We start from the raw sequence: 20,901 nt of genomic DNA on the forward strand, positions 1-20,901 counted from the left end.
ATTTTGTTTTGTTTTGCTTTCTGTTTGAATAATATCCCAAGATCTGAAATTCTTAAATGTTAGAGAGTCTTCACATGGTTGCATAATTATTCGACTACTCATTGATCTTCGCTATATCTTTCGGAGTAGTTTGTCATTTGCTCTAGTGCTTCACTTATACCTTTTTAGAGCACGTCGGTGGTTTTATTTTGAAGAATTTTATGAACTCTCATGCTTCACTTATATTATTTTGAGAGTCTTAAACAACAAGGTTATTTGCTTAGGTTATGAATTTAGTCCTAATATGATAGGCATCCAAGAGGGATATAATAAAACTTTCATATAAAGTGCATTGAATACTAAGAGAAGTTTGATTACTTATGATTGTTTTGAGATATGAGGATGGTGATATTAGAGTCATGCTAGTGGAGTAATTGTGAATTTGAGAAATACTCGTGTTGAAGTTTGTGATTCTCGTAGCATGCAAGTATGGTGAATCGTTATGTGATGAAGTCAGAGCATGATTTTTTTATTGTCATCCTTTGTGTGGAGGTCAGGATCACGCGATGGTTAACTCCTACCAACCCTTCCCCTAAGAGCATGCGTGTAGTACTTTGTTTTGATGACTTGTAGATTTTTGCAATAAGTATGTGAGTTCTTTATGACTAACATTGAGTCCATGGATCATACACACTCTCACCCTTCCACCATTGCTAGCCTCTCTTGTGCCGCACTACTTTCGCCGGTACCATACACCCACCATATACCTTCCTCAAAACAGCCACCATACCTACCTATTATGCCATTTCCATAGCCATCTCGAGATATATTGCCATGCAAATTTCCGCCGTTTCGTTTATTATGACACGTTTCGTCATTGTCATATTGCTTTGCATGATCATGTAGTTGACATCGTATTTGTGGCAAAGCCACCTTTCATAATTCTTTCATACATGTCACTCTTGATTCATTGCACATCCCGGTACACCGCCGGAGGCATTCATATAGAGTCATATTTTTGTTCTAAGTATCAAGTTGTAATTCTTGAGTTGTAAGTAAATAAAAGTGTGATGATCTTCATTATTAGAGCATTTTCCCAATGAGGAAAGGATGATGGAGACTATGATTCCCCCACAAGTCGGGATGAGACTCCGGAAAAAAATAAAAAAATAAAAAAAGTGGCCAAAAAAAGAAAAAAAAATGAGAGAAAAAGAGAGAAGGGGCAACGCTACTATCCTTTTACCACACTTATGCTTCAAAGTAGCACCATGGTCTTCATGATAGAGAGTCTCCTATGTTGTCACTTTCATATGCTAGTGGGAATTTTTCATTATAGAACTTGGCTTGTATATTCCAACGACGGGCTTCCTCAAATACCCTAGGTCTTCATGAAAAAGCAAGTTGGATGCACACCCACTTAGTTTCTTTTTGAGCTTTCATACACTTATAGCTCTAGTGCATTCGTTGCATGGCAATCCCTACTCACTCACATTGATATCTATTGATGGACATTCTCCATAACCCGTTGATACGCCTAGTTGATGTGAGACTATCTTCTCTTTTTTTTCCTTCTACACAACCACCATATTCTATTCCACCATACTGCTATGTCCATGGCTGACGCTCATGTATTGCGTGAAAGTTGAAAAGGTTTGAGAATACTAAAGTATGAAACAATTGCTTGGGTGAAACCGGGGTTGTGCATAATTTAAATATTTTGTGTGATGAAGATAGATCATAGCCAGACTATATGATTTTGTAGGGATAACTTTCTTTGGCCATGTTATTTTGAGACGACATAATTGCCTTGTTAGTATGCTTGAAGTATTATTGTTTTTATGTCAATATTAAACTTTTGTTTCGAATCTTATGGATATGAATATTCTTGCCACAATAAAGAATATTACATGAATAAATATGTTAGGTAGCATCCCACATCAAAAAATTTGTTTTTATCATTTACCTACTCGAGGACGAGCAGGAACTAAGCTTGGGGATGCTTGATATGTCTCCAACGTATCTATATGTTTTGATTTTTTATATTATCCATCTTGGATGTTTTATATGCATTTATAAGCTATTTTATATGATTTTTGGGACTAACCTATTAACCTAGAGCCCAGTGCCAGTTTCTGTTTTTCCTTCTTTTTGAGTTTTACAGAAAATGAATACCAAACGGAGTCCAATTCACAAGCCAATTTACGGAGATTTTTTATGGACCAGAAGAAGCCCATGCAGCAAAAGATTTGGGCCAGAAGACTCCCGAGCCATCCACGAGGGTGGAGGGCGCGCCCTACCCCCCTGGGCGCAGCGCGCCCCTACCTCGTGGATGACTCTGGGACCCCCATGACGTGAAACCGACGCCAAAAATTCCTATAAATATAGAAACCCCCGAAAGGAAACCTAGATCGGGAGTTCCGCCGCCGCAAGCCTTTGTAGCCACCAAAAACCAATCGGGACCCTGTTCCGGCACCCCGCCGGAGGGGGGAATCATCACCGGTGGCCATCTTCATCAACTCGACGCTCTCCATGAGGAGGAGGGAGTAGTTCACCCTCGGGGCTGAGCGTATGTACCAGTAGCCATGTGTTTGATCTCTCTCTCTCTCTCTCTCGTGTTCTTGATTGGGCACGATCTTGATGTACCGCGATTTGCTATTATAGTTGGATCTTATGATGTTTATCCCCCTCTACCTTCTTGTAATGGATTGAGTTTTCCCTTTGAAGTTATCTTATCGGATTTAGTCTTTAAGATTTGAGAACACTTGATGTATGGCTTGCATGTGTTTATCTGTGGTGACAATGGGATATTCATGTGGTCCACTTGATGGATGTTTTAGTGATCAACTTGCGGGTTCAGTGATCTTGTGAACTTATGCATAGGGGTTGGCACACGTTTTCGTCTTGACTCTCCGGTAGAAACTTTGGGGAACTCTTTGAAGTTCTTTGTGTTGGTTTGAATAGATGAAACTGAGATTGTGTGATGCATATCGTATAATCATACCCGCGGATACTTGAGCTGACATTAGAGTATCTAGGTAACGTTAGGGTTTTGGTTGATGTGTGTCTTAAGGTGTTATTTTACTACGAATTCTAGGGCTGTTTGTCACACTTATAGGAATAGCCCAATGGATTGATCGAAAAGAATAACTTTGAGGTGGTTTCATACCCTACAATAATCTCTACGCTTGTTCTCCGCTATTAGTGACTTTGGAGTGACTCTTTGTTGCACGTTGAGGGATTGTTATATGATCTAATTACACTACTAGGGAAAATCCTAGTAGTAGCGCGGGTTTTGGGGCTAGCAGCAGTGCGGGTGGCCGCGCTACTAATAAGGCGCTACAACTAACTTATAGTAGTAGCGCGGCCCGTACCCGTGCTACTACTGTTGACGATATCAGCAGCGCTTTTTGAGAACGCGCTACTATTACCTAGCTGTAGCGATTTCGCAGTCCCTTGCTACTGCTATATCTTTCATCATTTCCCCCCGTACCCCTTTCCCTTTCAGTTTCCCTTTCAGATACTAGATACTAGGTACTGCTAGTAGATATCAAATTCATAAACCATTACTGGGTAGTACTCCCTTCGTTCCAAATTACTCGTGGTGGTTTTAGTTCAAACCACGACGAGTAATTTGGAACGAAGGGAATACTAGATAACAATTTCATGCATAGTCAACATGCATCCTCAAGCAGTACAAGGTCATATCAACAGCGATCATCATATGTAGTTCTAGATGATATCGACGACGATCATCATATGTAGTTCTAGATGATATAGCCACACACACATATGTAGTTCTAGATGATATAGCCACACACACATATGTAGTTCTAGATGATATCGAAGACAATCATCATCCTCAAGCCTGGGCGGTTGGTGTTCCTGATAGTAATTAGGATGGCCTGTCCAACACGAAGATTCTTGCCATCGAGGAATTTCTTCCACCCAACCGAGTTTAAGTGTGTGCGACCGTCCGTGTCCACGCGGTAAGTACAGGTTGTGACGGAGCCCCTTGCAGTAAGGCGTAGTCCAGCTGAGCCTTCTTAATCAGGCTGGATACCATAACTCACATATATCTTCTTTGCCAATTTCTGAATAAGAAAAACATATCAATTAATAAATAGCCTCGCAAATAAGTACATATGGATTATCTACACTATTAATAGTTTCCTTAGATTCTACACTAATAAGCATGTGATCGAACTCTACACTAAAACATATCATCGACTAGATTCCACACAACATACCATATCATTGGACTGTACACTAAGTATTTCATCGGATAATTTGCATTTGTAAGTATAACATACCATATCATGTCGATCAACCATGGTATTTGTCAGTCGGGTCACGAATGGCACCCCGACAAAGTCAGCACGTGGCGGAATTATGTCCCACAGGTTGGACACCTCCTCCTCGCTCAGCCTTGTTCTTTGAGCTACGATGGCTTCATGAAGTGGGTCCTCATCATCTTCATCGAGTGGGTCCTCATTATCTTACATCTTCATCATCTTCGTCATCTTCATCATCTTCCACCAGGTTGAGATAAATGACAGCCAGCTTGGGTCTTTCTGCTCTGAAGGAGAAGCTGATCAACTCACCACCAGTAAGACGCATGCGGGCGAGGAAACGGGCCCATCCATCTCCTCCAATCTGTGACATATTGCGTCCTTTCTCGACCTCCATAGTGTACGGCCCCCCAGGAGCCTCAAATGTCACAGTGTCTCCTGTTAGCTTGTTGAATTTCAACCTCACATTGCATGGGACGATCTGTGTAAGAAAAGCAAAATGACACAATGCAGTAATGCCAACACTAAAAATAAAATAGTTGTTACATTTCATCTAATTTCTTACCGCCGCATGACGAAAATTCGGCTGGAAGTAGATGCCGAACAGCTTGCCAGTTGCAAGGCTGCTGGCGCACCTTGACTTGCACAGTCGACATAGTGGTGGTGGTGGTGGCGCCATTTTCCTAAAGCAATATGAGCAAAGGATTAACGATTAGATGACAAGGTACCACCTACCAAAGCATTTCGATGGCACCTATTGCCTAAGATAATTGATTAAAAAAACAAGTGGCAAATTTATCTAAATTGGCACCTACATTTTGCCAAAAAAATAACTTATTACAAAAAAACAAAAGCATCTACCTATCCATGTACAGAAAAAATAACAATAAAATGGTGCATACTAAATCCACTAGGATACTAAATCAACTAAATGACACAATGTTCTAAATCAACTAAATCAACTAGCCTACTAAATCAACTAAATCAACTAGCCTACTAAATCAACTAAATGAAAATGTTCTAAATCAACTAGCCTACTAAATCAACTGAATCATATCAACTAAATCAAAATGTTGCATATAAACTAGCCTACTAAATCAAAATGTAGCAGGGAGGAGGGAGAAGGAGGGGCGACTCGAGGAGGGAGTAGAGAGTATGACGGAGGAGGAAGGCAGAACGAGGAGGGGACGGCTGGCGGCGAGTGGAGGAAGGACGGAGGAGGAAGGCGGAGCGAGGAGGGGCCGGCCAACAGCGAGTGGAGGGAGGACGGAGGACGAGGCCGGTACCGAGTCCAGCGAGGAGGATGAGGTGACGGCGGCGCAGATCGGAGGAGGGGCAACGGGGGAGGACCGGTGGCGCGGGGGATTGAGGGGGAGATCGAGTGAGTGTGTGGATCTGTGGGTTATTGCGACTAATTAACTTAGCAGTAGCGGTTATTGCGTAAATGCGCTGCTACTACGACCCGTAGTAGTAGCGCCCTTTGTATTAACGTGTTGCCGCTATAACTGGCCTCGCGGCATCATCGTGGGAATTTTAGCAGTAGCACGTCTTTGAGTGTACGCGCTACTGATAAACTTGTTTCAGCAGCGCGTTTTGTCCACGCGCGCTGCTGCTACTTAGCAGCAGCGCCTGATTTTAAAGCGCGTTGCTGGTAAGATTCTGTGTATAGGCTTTTCCCTAGTAGTGTTATGTTATTATTGTTGAGAGAACTTGCACTCGTGAAAGTATGAACCCTAGTCCTTGTTCCGAAGTATTGCAATACCGTTTTTGCTCACTTTTGTTACTTGCTACCTTGCTGTTTTTATATTTTTAGATTACAAAAACATATATCTACCATCTATATTGCACTTGTATCAACATCTCTTTGCCGAACTAGTGCACCTATACAATTTACCATTGTATTGGGTATGGTGTGTTGGGGACACAAGAGACTCTTTGTTATTTGGTTGCAGGGTTGTTTGAGAGAGACCATCTTCATCCTACACCTCCCACGGATTGAACCTTAGGTCATCCACTTGAGGGAAATTTGCTACTGTCCTACAAACCTCTGCACTTGGAGGCCCAACAACGTCTACAAGAAGAATGTTGCGTAGTAGATCAACCGCCCAGCAAGACCACGTCGGCTCTGGCTTTGTGCTCGTCAAGAACTTTATAGAATTGTTGCAATCATGCATAAAACCAGAAGCAAAGAAGGCATGAGTTGAGTGATTCGATTATAAACTATGAACGAAACTCAAGACAAGTGATACTGAAGAGAACTTACCCAAAATTTGGTGACCACTACCTTAGCGATCGTCCCATACTCCGCATGGCTGGAAGCCTCATAGTGGGCCCAGCTCATGGCCAAAACCCGCAGCTCCACGTCCATGTCTGGCCGCGGGCAGAATAGGCCCAGCCAAAACTACTTCAACAGGACAGTGATAAGGCCGTTCGGTTTACGGCCCTTTCCGTGAAGGATCCAGTTCATGCAAAAGAATCAAAGAATTAGCATGTGTACAATAAAAAATGTTGGCATGTGTTCAAAATATGATTGAGAGGCACTTACTCCGTCCCCGCGGGTCCAATGAGCCACTTGTTCGCCTCGATAGAAGATGGTGTAGGTAGTTCTACAATACCACACAACCACCCCTTCAGACCACCTGACGACAAGTCACCCCACAACTCGGCGTCACCCTCCCCTCCACCACCCTCCTCCTCGCACTCCTCCTCCTCCTCGTGAACCTCCTCCTCATGAACCTCCTCTTCCTCCTCACACTCAGAAGGTGGCTCGGTATAGGAGGGCATCGAAGAAGACCCCCCTAGGTCGGACATGGCCCAGAGTTTTTTGACCCAGGTGCCACTCCCCCCTCCTCCTCTAGGGGCTCTCCCCCCACCCCCTCCTCCTCTAGGGGCTCCTCCCCCGACCCCTCGACCTCCCTGTGAGGTGTCATCCTCAAGTAGTCGGGGGGTGGACCTTGTGGGCTCGTCTAGTCCGAGTAAGTCCTTTGAATTTGCTTAGGAAACCCGCGCCGCTAGACTTGCCCATGATTAGCAAACCTGCATTGAAAAGAGAATAAACAATTAGTAAGGATATCAAATAAACAAGCATACAAAAAAGAACATTAATAACAAAAGAGCACATTAAGCATACAGAAAAAACATTAATAACAGAAGAGCACATTAAGCATACTATTGTAACCTACCTCAATCATCATTAAAAGAACTTACATTTTCTAGAACCCATATGAATCATCACTATTGTAATCTATTTGTTGACCGGTCTCATCATCACTATCACACATATCTTCTTCGTTGTTTGACGGAGCTGGAGGCTATTCCTCATCGTCAGTGTCATCATTTAACTTTTCAAGCATCATTATGTCTCTTTGATTCACAATTGCCTCACCATCATTCTGGGCAACGTCATCGTTTGGGTCCAGGTCCACATAACCCAAGTCATCTTCGTCCTTGTTTCGGACCATGTCATCATGTTGCTCTTGAAAGAACACTCCCTCGTATGTCATGGGGTTTATGTTGTAGTAATCATCATCGTTCGGGCCCGGTAGCTTACTATGTGGGGATACCTTGAACACAACTTCCCAACCCTTTAGGTACTCTTTCTGGCATGGGTAAGGAAGACAATATACTTGTGTGTCCTGGGTAGCCGCGATAAATAGATCAGCTCCGGCATAGACGGTTGATAGTTTAACTTCAACTAAACGGACAAAAGGCTTATGTCTCAGACCCTTCTTGGGGTCGAACCATCGGCATTTGAACACAGTGAGACTTAGGGGTTGCTACCTCTTGAGCATGCGTTTGTTTTCCCTTGAAGAGGAAAGGGTGATGCAGCAATGTAGCGTAAGTCTCTCAGTTTTGAGAACCAAGGTATCAATCCAGTAGGAGACGACACACAAGTTACCTAGTACCTGCACAAACAATCAAGAACCTTGCAACCAACGCGATAAAGGGGTTGTCAATCCCTTCACGGTCACTCACAAAAGTGAGATCTAATAAAGATAGTAAAGTAAATATTTTTGGTATTTTTGTTGTATAGATTGGAAAGTAAAGATTGCGAAATAGTAAACGAGATGCGAAGTAAATAAAGGACATGTAATATGATAGAAAAGAGACCCCAGGGCCATAGGTTTCACTAGTAGCTTCTCTCAAGATAGCATGTATTACGGTGGGTGAACAAATTACTGCCGAGCAATTGATAGAAAAGTGCATAATTATGAAGACATCTAAGGCAATGATCATGAACATAGGCATCACGTTCGTGTCAAGTAGACCGAAACGATTCTGCATCTACTACTATTACTCCACACATCGACCGCTATCCAACATGCATCTAGAGTATTAAGTTCATAAGAACGGAGTAATGCATTAAGCAAGATGACATGGTGTAGAGGGATAAACTCAAGCAATATGACATAAACCCCATCTTTTTATTCTCGATGGCAACAGTACAATACGTGCCTTGCTGCCCCTACTGTCACTGGGAAAGGACACCGCAAGATTGAACCCAAAGCTAACCACTTCTCCCATTGCAAGAAATATCAATCTAGTAGGCCAAACTAGACTAATAATTCGAAGAGACTTGCAAAGGTATCAAATCATGCATATAAGATTTCAAAGAAGAACCAAATAATATTCATAGATAATCAAGCCACAATTCATCGGATCTCGGCAAACACACCGCAAAAGAGTATTACATCAAATAGATCTCCAAGAACATTGAGGAGAACATGGTATTGAGAACCAAAGAGAGAGAAGAAGCCATCTAGCTAATAACTATGGACCCGAAGGTCTGTGGTAAACTACTCACGCTTCATCGGAGAGGGAATGGTGTTGATGTAGAAGCTCTCCGTGATCGATTTCCCCTCTGGCAGATCGCCGGAAAAGGCCCCAAGATGGGATCTCACGGGTACAGAAGGTTGCGGCAGTGAAAAAGTGGATTCGTGGCTCCCCCTGATGTTTCTAGGGTATAAGAGTATATATAGGCGAAAGAAGTATGTCGGTGGAGCTACGAGGGGCCCACGAGGGTGGGGGCACGCCTACCCCCCTGGGCGTGCCCTCCTGCCTCGTGGCCTCCTTGTAGAGTCCCAGACTTCAAATCCAAGTCTTCTGGATTGCTTTTGGTCCAAGAAAGATCCTCGCAAAGGTTTCATTCCGTTTGGACTGCGTATGATATTCCTTCTCTGCAAAACTCTAAAATAGGCAAAAAACAGGAGCTGGCACTGGGCCTCCAGTTAATAGGTTAGTCCCAAAAATAATATAAAAGAGCATATTAAAGCCCATTAAACATCCAAAACAGATAATATAATAGCATGGAACAATCAAAAATTATAGATACGTTGGAGATGTATCAGGGGTTCGCGGCCACGTTTGAATGTAAGCTCGTATATTTTTTCCTACCCTTCCGTAGTACTCTACTTTATTATCTCCTTTGGTGAAGACTTCGGTATTTATAGTTTTGGGATCAGGCCGACTGTTCTGGTGCTCCTCTGTATGGAAGCGATACCCATTCACATCATACTTTTCGCATGTCATGACTCGACTGTTAAAACCCATGGAAATCCATCTCAATTCTTCATCCATTGATCTGTTCGAATCTTTTTCCTACAAGTTTAATTGAAATTATAGGGTGCATTAGTTTAATTGGAATTGTAGGGTGCACTAGATAATAGGGAAGTGTGAAATTTTACTTTCTCCATGAACCATGCAACAAATTTTTTCCTTCCATCGGCACCCTTTTGGAGAAGAGCAAGTGCCTCTGCTTCAGTAGGTGGCAGCATTCCCGTCCTCTCTTCATCAACGAATCGACTAAAATAAGAAAAGCAGTATTAGAACGAGGCAAAGTTAACATAATGAATTGACTAAAAGAATGGTGCAAAGGTATTACCTCATCTACTCATCTTCAACTTCCTTCATGTTGTGCAAGATATAGAACATGGCATCCTCCTACTCATCTCGTGGCATGATATAAGGTGTCGGGCATCCAGCCCTGCCACCTTGCCCGCTGAATAGAGGCAGCTTGGGTTTATACTTGGGTTCTTCTGTATTGTATCGAGACACCTTATTGTGCACCGTGGGAACATGGTCCGGATTGTACTCTGTCCTGAGGTCTGCCACCTCCTCTAGGATAACTGCCTCGGCTATGGAAGCTTCAATCTTAGTTTTGTTTCCACATTTATGTCTCAGATGCTTGTTCTGTCTCTCAGGGCTGTACTGCCAACGATTCTGCACAGGGCCCCCCAACAATACCTCGTTCGCGAGGTGCAAAATGAGATGCATCATCGGAGTAAAGAAGCCTGGCGGGAAGATCTTCTCTAGATTGCATATCAACTCCGGCGCCTTCTTATGCATTTCTTTTATCATCTCGGAGCATATTTGTTTAGCACAAAGCGTGCGGAAGAAATGGCTTAACTCCGCAAGCACACGTCAGACACGCTCGGGAACATAGCCTCGAACCATCACTAGCATAATCCGCTCAATCCATACATGATGATCATGACTCTTGAGCCCGGTCACTTTGCCCGTTAAAAGATTGACCCCCTTATATTCGATGCATAACCATCAGTGAACTTCACGATGTGTTTCAGCCACTTGAATGCCTACATTCTTTCTAGGGTTGCTAATGTCCAGTCCTGTGAAAGCCGCCATCGATCAAGGTGGAACACGAAAATAATACCATGCTTCCTGACGCTGTTGGGGCCCATACTATTGTCATAGGTAACTTGTTGATGTAACTCGGAATAGGCCGGGGGACTTTGGGAAATCAATCGAGGTGGCCACAAAACTAGGGTTATGATCAACATTTATCACTCTTGTTTATTCCTGATGGGCTAGGATTTGGGGCAAACCGACATTCCTCGGTACATCACTTTTGTCACATGCGGGTCAGGTGGGTAAGACACTAAATACTTCCTCTGTAAAGAAATATAAGAGCGTTTGGATCACTAGTTTAGTGATCTGAACGCTCTTATATTTCTTTATAGAGCAAGTATATAGTTCATTAATTAATGGCAAACTTTATGCAAACAATTTTATCAAAACCAGCTAGGATGCTGGTTTATTATAGCCCTTAACTTTAGTAGTGGAAACAACGAAGCTTCTGACAAAATTCCAATTATTTTGCATTCACTACATACTCACTCATCACTAATATATGGAATCTCGGTGGTATTACTAAAATATGAGACTGTCATTTCATTTTAGCAAGTCACTCTCTTCGTCTAATGTTACAAGATGCACACACTTTCCATGATTGAACTATAATTGACCAACATCTCATGCAACAATACCTGAATTACATGGTGTAAGCATAATATCGTTGATTCATGTGAAAAATATATTTTGCAGTAGTACCCATTTCCCTATGTTGTATGACCCGCATTGGCCCCTCCAACCATTCCCAACCTCCCGCAAGAGAAGGCAGTGGAAACCTTCCAAAAAACACCCATAATACGCGGGAAAATACTTGGTAATCACATGTAATACGTCGGAAAATTGTAGCTATATACATCAGCGGAATATCCCTTCCCCACGAGAATGGGATTCTAAATCGCAGTGTTGCCAATGAAGCCAAAGAGATCAGCAGTTTGAAACTAGATTGGAGTGCAAAGCAAGGTCAGAAGAAGCGTATTGTGTGTTAGTTTGTCAAGAGCTGTCGCGTTTAAATATTCAATTGGCCGCCATTAAATAGCGGATTCTAGTGAGGCCGATTGTCCAGGTGCGTTAATGTGCGGACGCTGGAGTTGGTTCCTCAGTTGGCGAGCCTATTTAATGGCGACATACGGACAGACGGCATTGAACAGGCATGGTAGATATCTATCATGTCCATCCAATAAACGTCTCTCCGACATTGAAAAGGCGCTGAAACCAGGGACGCAACATGGGCGGCGTCCTCGGCCAGCTAGCCACTTCAATGTCATCCCTAGTGAGAGGTCATGTCCGTTCTCGACCGACATCAATGCGGAGTTGCCGCTCTACAATAACGACAATACGAGCAGCTGGCGCCGAGCGGGAAAGCGCGCGGGTGAGGAAGAAGGGTTTGGGTGGGCCAGGTTAGTCAGAAGCGGGCGTGGCAGCGGTCCGGACGCCTGCAACCCCTCTTCCCCCACTTTGATTTCAGTTTGCGAAAAAAATGTGTCCAGTCCATCGAACGGACTGATACAAAACCGTGTTGGATGGCAAAACACATTTAAACCGCGCGGCCCGGACGACCGCGCGTTGAAGATGCCCTAGACCCCCACCGAACTCCCACTACAGTAAATCAGTAATAATTCCCAATCCCCTTTACTAGGACTACCAAACAGGCCGCCAAGAAGAGTTGGATTTGTGGAGGATTTCGCGGTAGTAGCCATAGCTTAGCGGCAAGGCTCCGGGGCACCTATATCGCGGCTATTTCGTGGGCTATTTTAATATATGATTTTAGCGCAACGTATAACTATGTAAGCAAATTTTTTTAGAGAGAATTCATAAGTTCTGTGATGTGAGTGAGCTGATGTTGTGTAAATGTAATAGCTAGTTAGCTACTCACCGCGAACCGGTATATAGAGCGCCAAAGAAAAAGTAACAAAGCACGTGCGCGCCGCGGCAATATGCCTCTTTAATGAACCCGTGAATATGTCGTTCGTTTAATGCGCTATACAGAAATAAGAGAAGGATGGATGTACAAGGCTCCTTAGAGCTCAGCGACTCTCGGCCGTCGGATGCGTTCACTTGATGGAATTCCGGGTGTCGGATCAAGATCTGGATGAACCTGGGCCGTCGGATCTGGAAGAAGCACTTCTGGAATGAATAGTAATGGTAGCAAAATGTAAATACCATGCCCCCACGGGGCATTTCAGTCATTTCGCGTAGTGGGGGTATAGAAGGGGTGCCTCCGTGGTGCCCTAGCCACCTCCTCCCTCGCTCGCCTCCGTGGTGCCCTAGCCGCTGCCTTCCTCCTCCCACACCCCCGCTTCCCTCTCCTCTTCCTCTCCCCCTGGCGCCGCCCGCACCCGCGCCTCCCTCTCCTCCTCTCGCCCCTAGCGCCGCCACCACTGCCTACTTGCCCGCCGCCGCCCGACCTCCTCCCCTCACGTTCCCCTCCTTCCACCCCTCCGATATGGCGCCGCCCAAACCCTAAAGCCCCGCCCCGGCCCCGGCTCCCACGGGAGGGAAGGAGGAATTGCGAGGCGAGGCAAAGGCGGCGGCGTATTTCACGCGGCGCGGGCGGCGTGTCCCAGGGGGTCGGCGCGGCCGCGGCTTCTCGTCGTCTCCGCCATCTCCTCGGCGCCTCGATGCCCAGCCGGCCGCCGCCGCACATCATGAGGTGGAATGCGACCCATTCCCCCGCAGTCCCCTCGGCCCAGGCTACCCCTAGCGCCACAGTCGCCATGCCCCTGCCGTCTCCTCGATAGGAGGAAGAGCGAGGCCACAAACGGATCTGGAGATTGAATCGGGCTCCAATGGCTCCTGCGTGGCATGATGCATGTTAAGGTGATCTTTTTGTACATCTGTTTTTCCTCTGTCCTAGGTTCTCCATGCTTCCAGATTTTGATTTTGCCTTCAATTTTGACGCAGGGTGGTTGCTATCTCAGATATCTCCTCGTATTTTCAATTGTATGATATACATCTCATAAATGGATGGAGGTAGTATGTTTATTGTCAGGTTACTCTTGCAGCATACATAGAAGCTTCCATGAATTTGCATTGACAACATTACAGTACAGAGATGAGAATGGTGTAGTTGTGCTTGCATTTTGGGTTAGACAAACATTATAGCATATCTTGGCGAAGCTTATTGACATATAGAACATAGTAGAAAGCAGTGGAAAAGAGCATAAGATATTGTTTAATAAATTAGCCACTCTGACAGTAGATTGTTATTTGGTTTTGGTTGATGTTCATGAGTTCAGCTCCTGAATCTCAACACTACTTTTGAATTGACAGCACCTATCATGCAAAAGAAAGACTCATCTTTTGTACGGCCTTTTTGTTCGCTTTACCTGTTTAGATATTTTAAAGTAAGATGGACTTCCATTTGGTATTATCTTGATGTCACAGTTGTTCTTCCAGCCACTCTTAGCTGCAGCGCTTGGCTCCCCTCCTCGACAGTCAACAACCAATAGATGAAGCATCGACCGCAGAGACGGAAGAGGACACTGAGCTCATGCATCATTCTTTCTGTATCATTCGCAGGCTTCGGAAGATGCCAGTATAAGTATTGGAAAAGGAACTAATTCTTGCACGGATATTGAAAATGCTAGAGCTGCTGCACAAAGTGTTCAGAAGGTGCTTAAAGAGAAGGAAAATAATTCACAAAGCATTGGGAAGCAGGTAAATGATTTATATATATACAGTATTACTTTCATACGTGCATAGATAATCCACCCCATCTACTTTTGTAATTTTCTGTGAAAATCAGTGCTGGTTTATTTATTTGACTATGTAATTCTACAGACTGCATGATACAGAAATAACCAACAGTGTTCATTGTAACATCATACAACTACTTTCTCCCCTGATGTCATGCTTCTGGTGCAGAGCGGTGATTTGTTTCTCTTTACCAGAAAATCAATTCTATAGGTTAATTACTAGCACGTATACATTCATTGTTCTTTACAAAAAGAAACAAATGCTAAAACAGATCATGGGAGCATTCAAAGAAAAAATTAGTTTTGCTGATATATTAGCATTCTCTGTTTTGCTGATGAGTGCATACAAAATATACATGATTATTTCTGTTCTGGGGTACATGGGAAGTGCTTGAAGCTCATTTTCTTTGCCTCCCGTATGATTTTAAATTACATATACCCTTTATTAACATTGCGGTGCTCTACATAATGCTTCAATAGATGATAAACCTATAGAGTATGGTTTTGATTATGTTAGTTGGAGGCTTTACTTAGAACACATTTGTCAAAAAACATGTGTTTCAGTTTTAGTAATAACTGAAATTAGTACCTCATAAATTCAGTTCACTATGCTGATTACCAAATACCAGTTAAAGTTTCTCTTCTTGATATGGGGTTACTAATTTCGATAAGTAGTTGAAGAAAAGAACATATGTTTATTTTCTGGACTGATATTCATGTGTCTTAGGGGTTGGATAGCTGATATGGTTGGTTAGGAAGAACTATTATGATGATGTCAGTGCTGGATTGTTTTGATTGGTCCTGGCATGTGGGCCGTGTGTGCTTCTTCTCTCCCGTGAAAAAGAAGATGGCATAGGTTGATGGTCTAGCTGTTTTATAATCCCTTTTATTGAGATCAGATGAAGTTTAGTCTGGTCTTGCTCTCAATTTCTCTGCATTGTTTTGAAAGTCTCTATAGCATAGTCCTCACCATGTTGAGTTAATGACATGAATGGTCAGCTGGCATTAGTTTAGTTGTTGGCTTAAATCTTCAGTGAGATGATTCAGTGATCATACAGTTTAGACCATCAATTTTATGGCCGGACTCACTTTCTTCCTGTTCAGGCCCTATGCTCTGCAAGGGGTGCCTCATGGTTTTGTGGCTCTATTTTTTGTTGTTATTGAAGATTTCAACAAAACGACCGGTAATCAGTTGTGAATAATCCTCCTTGTGATGGTTGAGCTAAAACAGGGCATTCACATGCAATTTATTTTGGTAGAGAGGAATTTTTATTATCTAATTAGACATATAGGTAGTGAAAACACCGTTCTAATTACATAAGTAGGACTATAAAATCTTATTCTATCGGTGTGATATGCTTTTCAAAAGCTAGGTGTACAGTTGGATGGTGATGTGTTTTTAGGCCTCACCGTGTTCTTCTTGTTGTGCTTGTTGGTGTGCAGGCTGCCCAATGAGGGCTTTTTGTTTCTCATCTTATTTCTAGCAAAGGCCAAAAGTATCATTCTCTTTGCCCCGGTCTTCTCCGCCCCTGGTGGTGCTCTTGGATGTGCTATACATCACCTCCTCGCCTCCTTGGCCGCTTCGGTGCCCTTGGGGTTCATGCTCGTCGGCGGGACGGTGCAAGGCGCAACTCCGATGCAGCGGCATGGATGTGTGGCGTAGGAGGCGGTTCCTCGCCGGTTGGATGGCGTTCAGGCGCAACCCCGACGCCCACCCAGAGCTCTGTAGTGCTTGTCTGGTTGATGCTCTGTAGTTGTGGATCCATGCTTGAGCTCTCTTAGAGCTCAGTCACTCTCGGCCGTCGGTTCTTTTTCCTGATGGGATCTGGGCCGTTGGATCTTGCCCTCGGTTCACCTCGTCTGTCTGATCTAAACTGAGGCTATTGCAATGAACAGTGTGCGCCCCGGGCGCACAGAATGATGCATGGCTTTGTGATTAACCAGTTTGTGGTTGTTGAACTGTTATGTGCTGGATGGACTTTCCATTTTGGCGAGTCCGCTAGAGTTGCTCTTAGCTTGCGCAGGGCTATGATGATCGATTATGGCTGATATAAGCATGCTCTCGAGCAATTGAGGCACTTGTGGGTATTAAGTTGGAACCCCCCCCCCCTCGTTTCTTTGAGCCGTTTTGATCATGTGCTTATTTTAGTGGCTCTGTCCTTGGATGGTCATTTCTGATGAGTGATAACCAGGGCAGTTTCACCCTCTAAGAACATATTGATCTGGTGATGGAGACACTAGGGGAAGGGTCATGATCGAGCAAAGGCGAATCTGAGCCCATTCAAATGCAGTTCTGGTCTCAAGCACAGTGTGCTATGTTGTCGTTCTGTATTTGTATTTAGCGCCTCTTTGGTTTGCATATTTCCACAATAATAGCTTCAAATCTCTTTTGCTATTTGAAACTGCAGCTTTTTTAAGGGTCACACATACACATGATTGCGACTGAACAATTTTGTGTGTCCTTTTCATGCCCAGAGTATTGCGGGTTGCACTTCTCGTTTGAACCAGCATTACCTTCAAAACCGAATTGAGTTAACGGTAGATCCAAAATGTTTTTCCTGTCATTTGGTTTGTCAAAGTGGTGCATGACACATGTCATGGCCAGCAACAACATATATTACTTATGTTGTGATGAGGTGGTGCACGGCTATTCTTCGCCGTCTTTTCGATGCACTGCATGCCCTGCAGTCAACACTCTTTTCATCTTTTTAGGAGTCATGATGTGTTATTTCCTTTGAAATGGATGCTTTGTTTATATGTCTTTCATAATCTGCTTTGAATTGAATGACTGACTGCTTGCTAGATTGGATTATACATGTTTGATTCTCTGCTTTCAACTCTACGGGTGTTGTGGTGACCGCGACGGCGGCGGGTCTGCACGTGTTCGTGGTGCCGAGGGGGGGGGGAGCCACTGCCGCCGCCGCCACCTCTACGTGGTACCTCTTCGACAATGAGGCGGCACCGGTCACGTCCTGGGCCACCCTGCCCAACAGGGTGCTGTTGTGCTGCCCGCTGCAGCTGGACGTCGGGAGGTGCGCCTGTGTCGTCGTCTGGGAGAAGGCCACTGGTGCAAGAGGGGTGGCGCTCTATACCAACGTGAGCTAATCCCCCCATCCTCCCTCCTTCCTTCCTCGCCTTCAAAATTCCTAATCCAGGGGAGAGTAGTGTGATTGGTTGCTGATAGTAGTGCCAATCTGTCATGACTTCTTACTTCAGGATCGGAAGTAGAGTACATCAGGCCCCTTAGAAACGGTTCAGGGCAGTTGCTTAAGTGTGCCAGTTATGATTTGTCTTGATGTAGGCTGCTGGTAGTCAGTTACACAGATAACTTAATAGCTACTATTATCTAAAGTTGCACTGTTATCAAAGGTGTAAAATCCCAACCCTGAAACCTGTTACTGCGGTGGCCGATAGGTCTCAGTAACTGGAAGTTTCCATCACCCATGGTACGGTTGGCTTTTTTGGCCCATGTGTATGATTAAGGCCTTTCTGTTATAATTGGTGCTAGGTACAATATTTAGTGCTGCTCTTGAACCCGTTGGATAACCATACATCAACTTCTGCAATTTTGCAGCAAAATTTGGCTCGGACAGATGATGAGTCCTGGAAGGAGTGGGAAGCTGTTGTTTTATCGATTGGTGCTATAGCAAAGGGATGCATCACTGGGTTATATCCCCACCTTCCGCAGGTTGTTGAGATTAATTCCAAATCCGAATTGCCCCTGCCCTCCTGCAATCTCCTGTTAGCCATACTTTATTACAGTTCATTAATTTCTACCATCCGTTCGTTATATGTGCTCGATTTCCTTGTGATGATTGGATCCTTTCTGAGTGTTTACCATTTAATTGTGAGATTATGTTTGTTTTGCTTTTCTGTAGATAGGAAGATCTGTCAATCTGTCGTGACTTCTTACTTCAAATTTTAGGAACATGAGCACTTAAGTTGTGCCTTTTGAATCAGTCAATCATAAGGTAATCCATGATGCATATATATATGGCTATGGTAAAAAAAAGCCAAGTTATGTCTGCTCAAGCCAATTTAGAAGGACTGGTTCATGGTTGTGGCACCTCCAATTTATTATGGTGTGGTTGCCTACTGCTGGAATAATTACTTCATATATCGGTTTCAGGAGCCGTATGCCAGCTTCGTTGATTTCACAACAGAATATGGACATTTTAATTTTAGAAGATAGGTATGCTGCATATCCTATGGTTACTGAGCACAATATATATGCTTATATAAATATTGTTAACTGAAACAGTATGCTCCCAGTTTATGAATATGAAAATTTTCAACAATTTTATTTTTGCCAGATGTCAGGCAGATATATTATGATCAAGTTTGATGGTGTTCAACATGGTTCTGTATGCACTTGACTTCTCTCTGTTTTGGCTCTTGATGTTTGTTCCGGTTCATATCAAACCAATATTCACATATAGGTTGGTGAAATTATGTCTTGCTTAGAGAGGGTCTTTTTGCTGGGGATCTTGCGGCTGCTAGCTGTCCCTTGAGATCCTTATTAATTATGTTTAAAATGTTAGTTTTGTGGGTACTTCTACCACTGCATTAATCTTGTGATTTTAGATCAACCCCCGCTGAGATTCAGAATAGATCAATGATGTGAAAGTAGAATGTGGGCAGGTCGACGCAAGCTAACCATCCATATATAGAAGTAGAATGTGTTCATTTCTTTTCTGTGTTTCCAAGCATGGAAGCACATTTTTCAGTCCCCTTTTGTTTAGCTCCATCCTATTTCTTACCACATGCTATATGTTGATTAATCCTATATGTTTTCTTGTGCAGGGTGCTCAAGGGGTTCGGCCAAGTCGGATGCCAGGCGGTGCGCGCAGCTGAGGAGCACTGGCAGCAGGCGCTTGATGCGGCGCTCCCCGCGTCGCCGCCGCTCATTCGCGGCTCCTCCTCCTCCCCAACGGATCGCGGCTGAACCTTCCTTGTGCCAGCACCTCGTGGCCATGAAGGGTGGCTGAGCCATCAGGAGCGGCGGCGGCGGCCTGCTGCGGACGCTGGTGCGGCTCCCTCCTCTAGATGTATGGTACATGCTGAAAAATCTTCAGTGCTCATTGTACCCTTGTATTGAGATTCATATTAGTGTCTTGGCCTGGCCTGGCTCTACTTTTCTAGATTGGGACTCATATTGGTGTGTGGCGGAAGCTTTATATTTGATGCGTGGTTTGCACTGCAGGTTACTTGCCGTGCTCGATTTTTCCTTCCACGGACGATTCTGTCATTCGCCTCTACTGCCGGTGGTCGTGCCAGTCATGCTCCTACTGGGTAAGCTCGTTTCCTTCTTTAATTCATGTACTATTTGGCAGGACTGGCTATGTTGCTGTAAAAATGTCTTTGGTTTCTTCTTGTGTGGAGCAGATTCTTATTAGAGGCCTTGCCTTGGACTTCCTGGATCCTGATTGTTGTTTCGCGTATCTGCTTTGGGCCATTGTTGTTCTTCTACCACTCATACATATATTATTTGACCATTTGCTTTGCTAAGATTTAAGTATGATGTAATTTATATTTGTTCTCTTCAAACTTGAACCAATCAATATTTCTAGCTCTTAGCATTGTCTAATATACAATTTTATTGTATGCAGGACATGCATCCTTTAGCTAGATTCATCTTTGTTTGATGTAGTTCTTTGTGATCTGAAAGCAACTGACTACTCAATACCAATCAGTGCATGGAGGGAACTCCTGTCCACCACGCCGGCGACAGGAACATGGAAAACGCAGTCCACGGTGCCACCAATGAACAAGGTAAACACGAGCTGTCGGTCGCTTATAAATTCTGTACTTCAGTAGTATCGATCTAGGGTTCACGTGAGTGATCTTACTGTTATTCGGGCTGTGTATAAAAATGCTGCCCTTTTTAGAGAGAATACTCCAAATCTATTGATTATAATTTAGTTGTGGTATTGAGTTTTACTTAGTATGAATACTCACATAATGAATCTATTAAACGATCTAAAGGCCACCTATTCACATATTAACTTGTGCCACCGTTGTTTTCTTACTTATCGTGTCATTCTTGTTTTTGAGCCTGGCCTGACACATTCTGTTTCCAAATATATTATACCTATCGAATCGTTTGGTGTCTCATTAACTGAAGAGCTGATCAGCCCAAAGTCTATGGTTAATGCCATTCTTGGTAACATTGGTCTGCCTGATGCAAAACAAACAAGGACTACAAGAACTACAATGGACGTGTGAGTGCAATCATCTTTTTCTGGCCGTTCCTGGTGCATTGTTGAATTAGTCACCTTGCCTCTCTTGCA

General features: G+C 43.8%; 1 protein-coding gene across 7 annotated transcripts; it reads left to right on the top strand.

The window, feature by feature from the left end:
• Positions 1-13,206: 13,206 nt before the first annotated feature.
• LOC123114129 (uncharacterized) lies at positions 13,207-19,649 on the top strand. Of its 7 annotated transcripts, none has more exons than XR_006456418.1 (6): positions 13,207-13,886; positions 14,313-14,573; positions 17,415-17,707; positions 18,186-18,299; positions 18,490-18,582; positions 19,415-19,649. XR_006456418.1 is itself a non-coding variant. In XM_044535495.1 (4 exons), the coding sequence occupies exons 1-4, from the start codon at positions 13,881-13,883 to the stop codon at positions 19,463-19,465; spliced, it is 309 nt and encodes a 102-aa protein (XP_044391430.1). In that variant the 5' UTR covers positions 13,207-13,880; the 3' UTR covers positions 19,466-19,649. The 7 variants fall into 7 exon arrangements, 2 of the variants coding, with proteins under 2 accessions (XP_044391430.1, XP_044391431.1); XR_006456421.1 differs by having other exon boundaries at positions 14,436-14,573; XR_006456416.1 differs by lacking the exon at positions 17,415-17,707 and having other exon boundaries at positions 14,436-14,573.
• The last annotated feature ends 1,252 nt before the right edge of the window (positions 19,650-20,901 follow it).

The sequence above is a fragment of the Triticum aestivum genome, chromosome 5B, assembly GCF_018294505.1.
Source record: "Triticum aestivum cultivar Chinese Spring chromosome 5B, IWGSC CS RefSeq v2.1, whole genome shotgun sequence".
NCBI classification, from domain to species: domain Eukaryota; kingdom Viridiplantae; phylum Streptophyta; class Magnoliopsida; order Poales; family Poaceae; genus Triticum; species Triticum aestivum.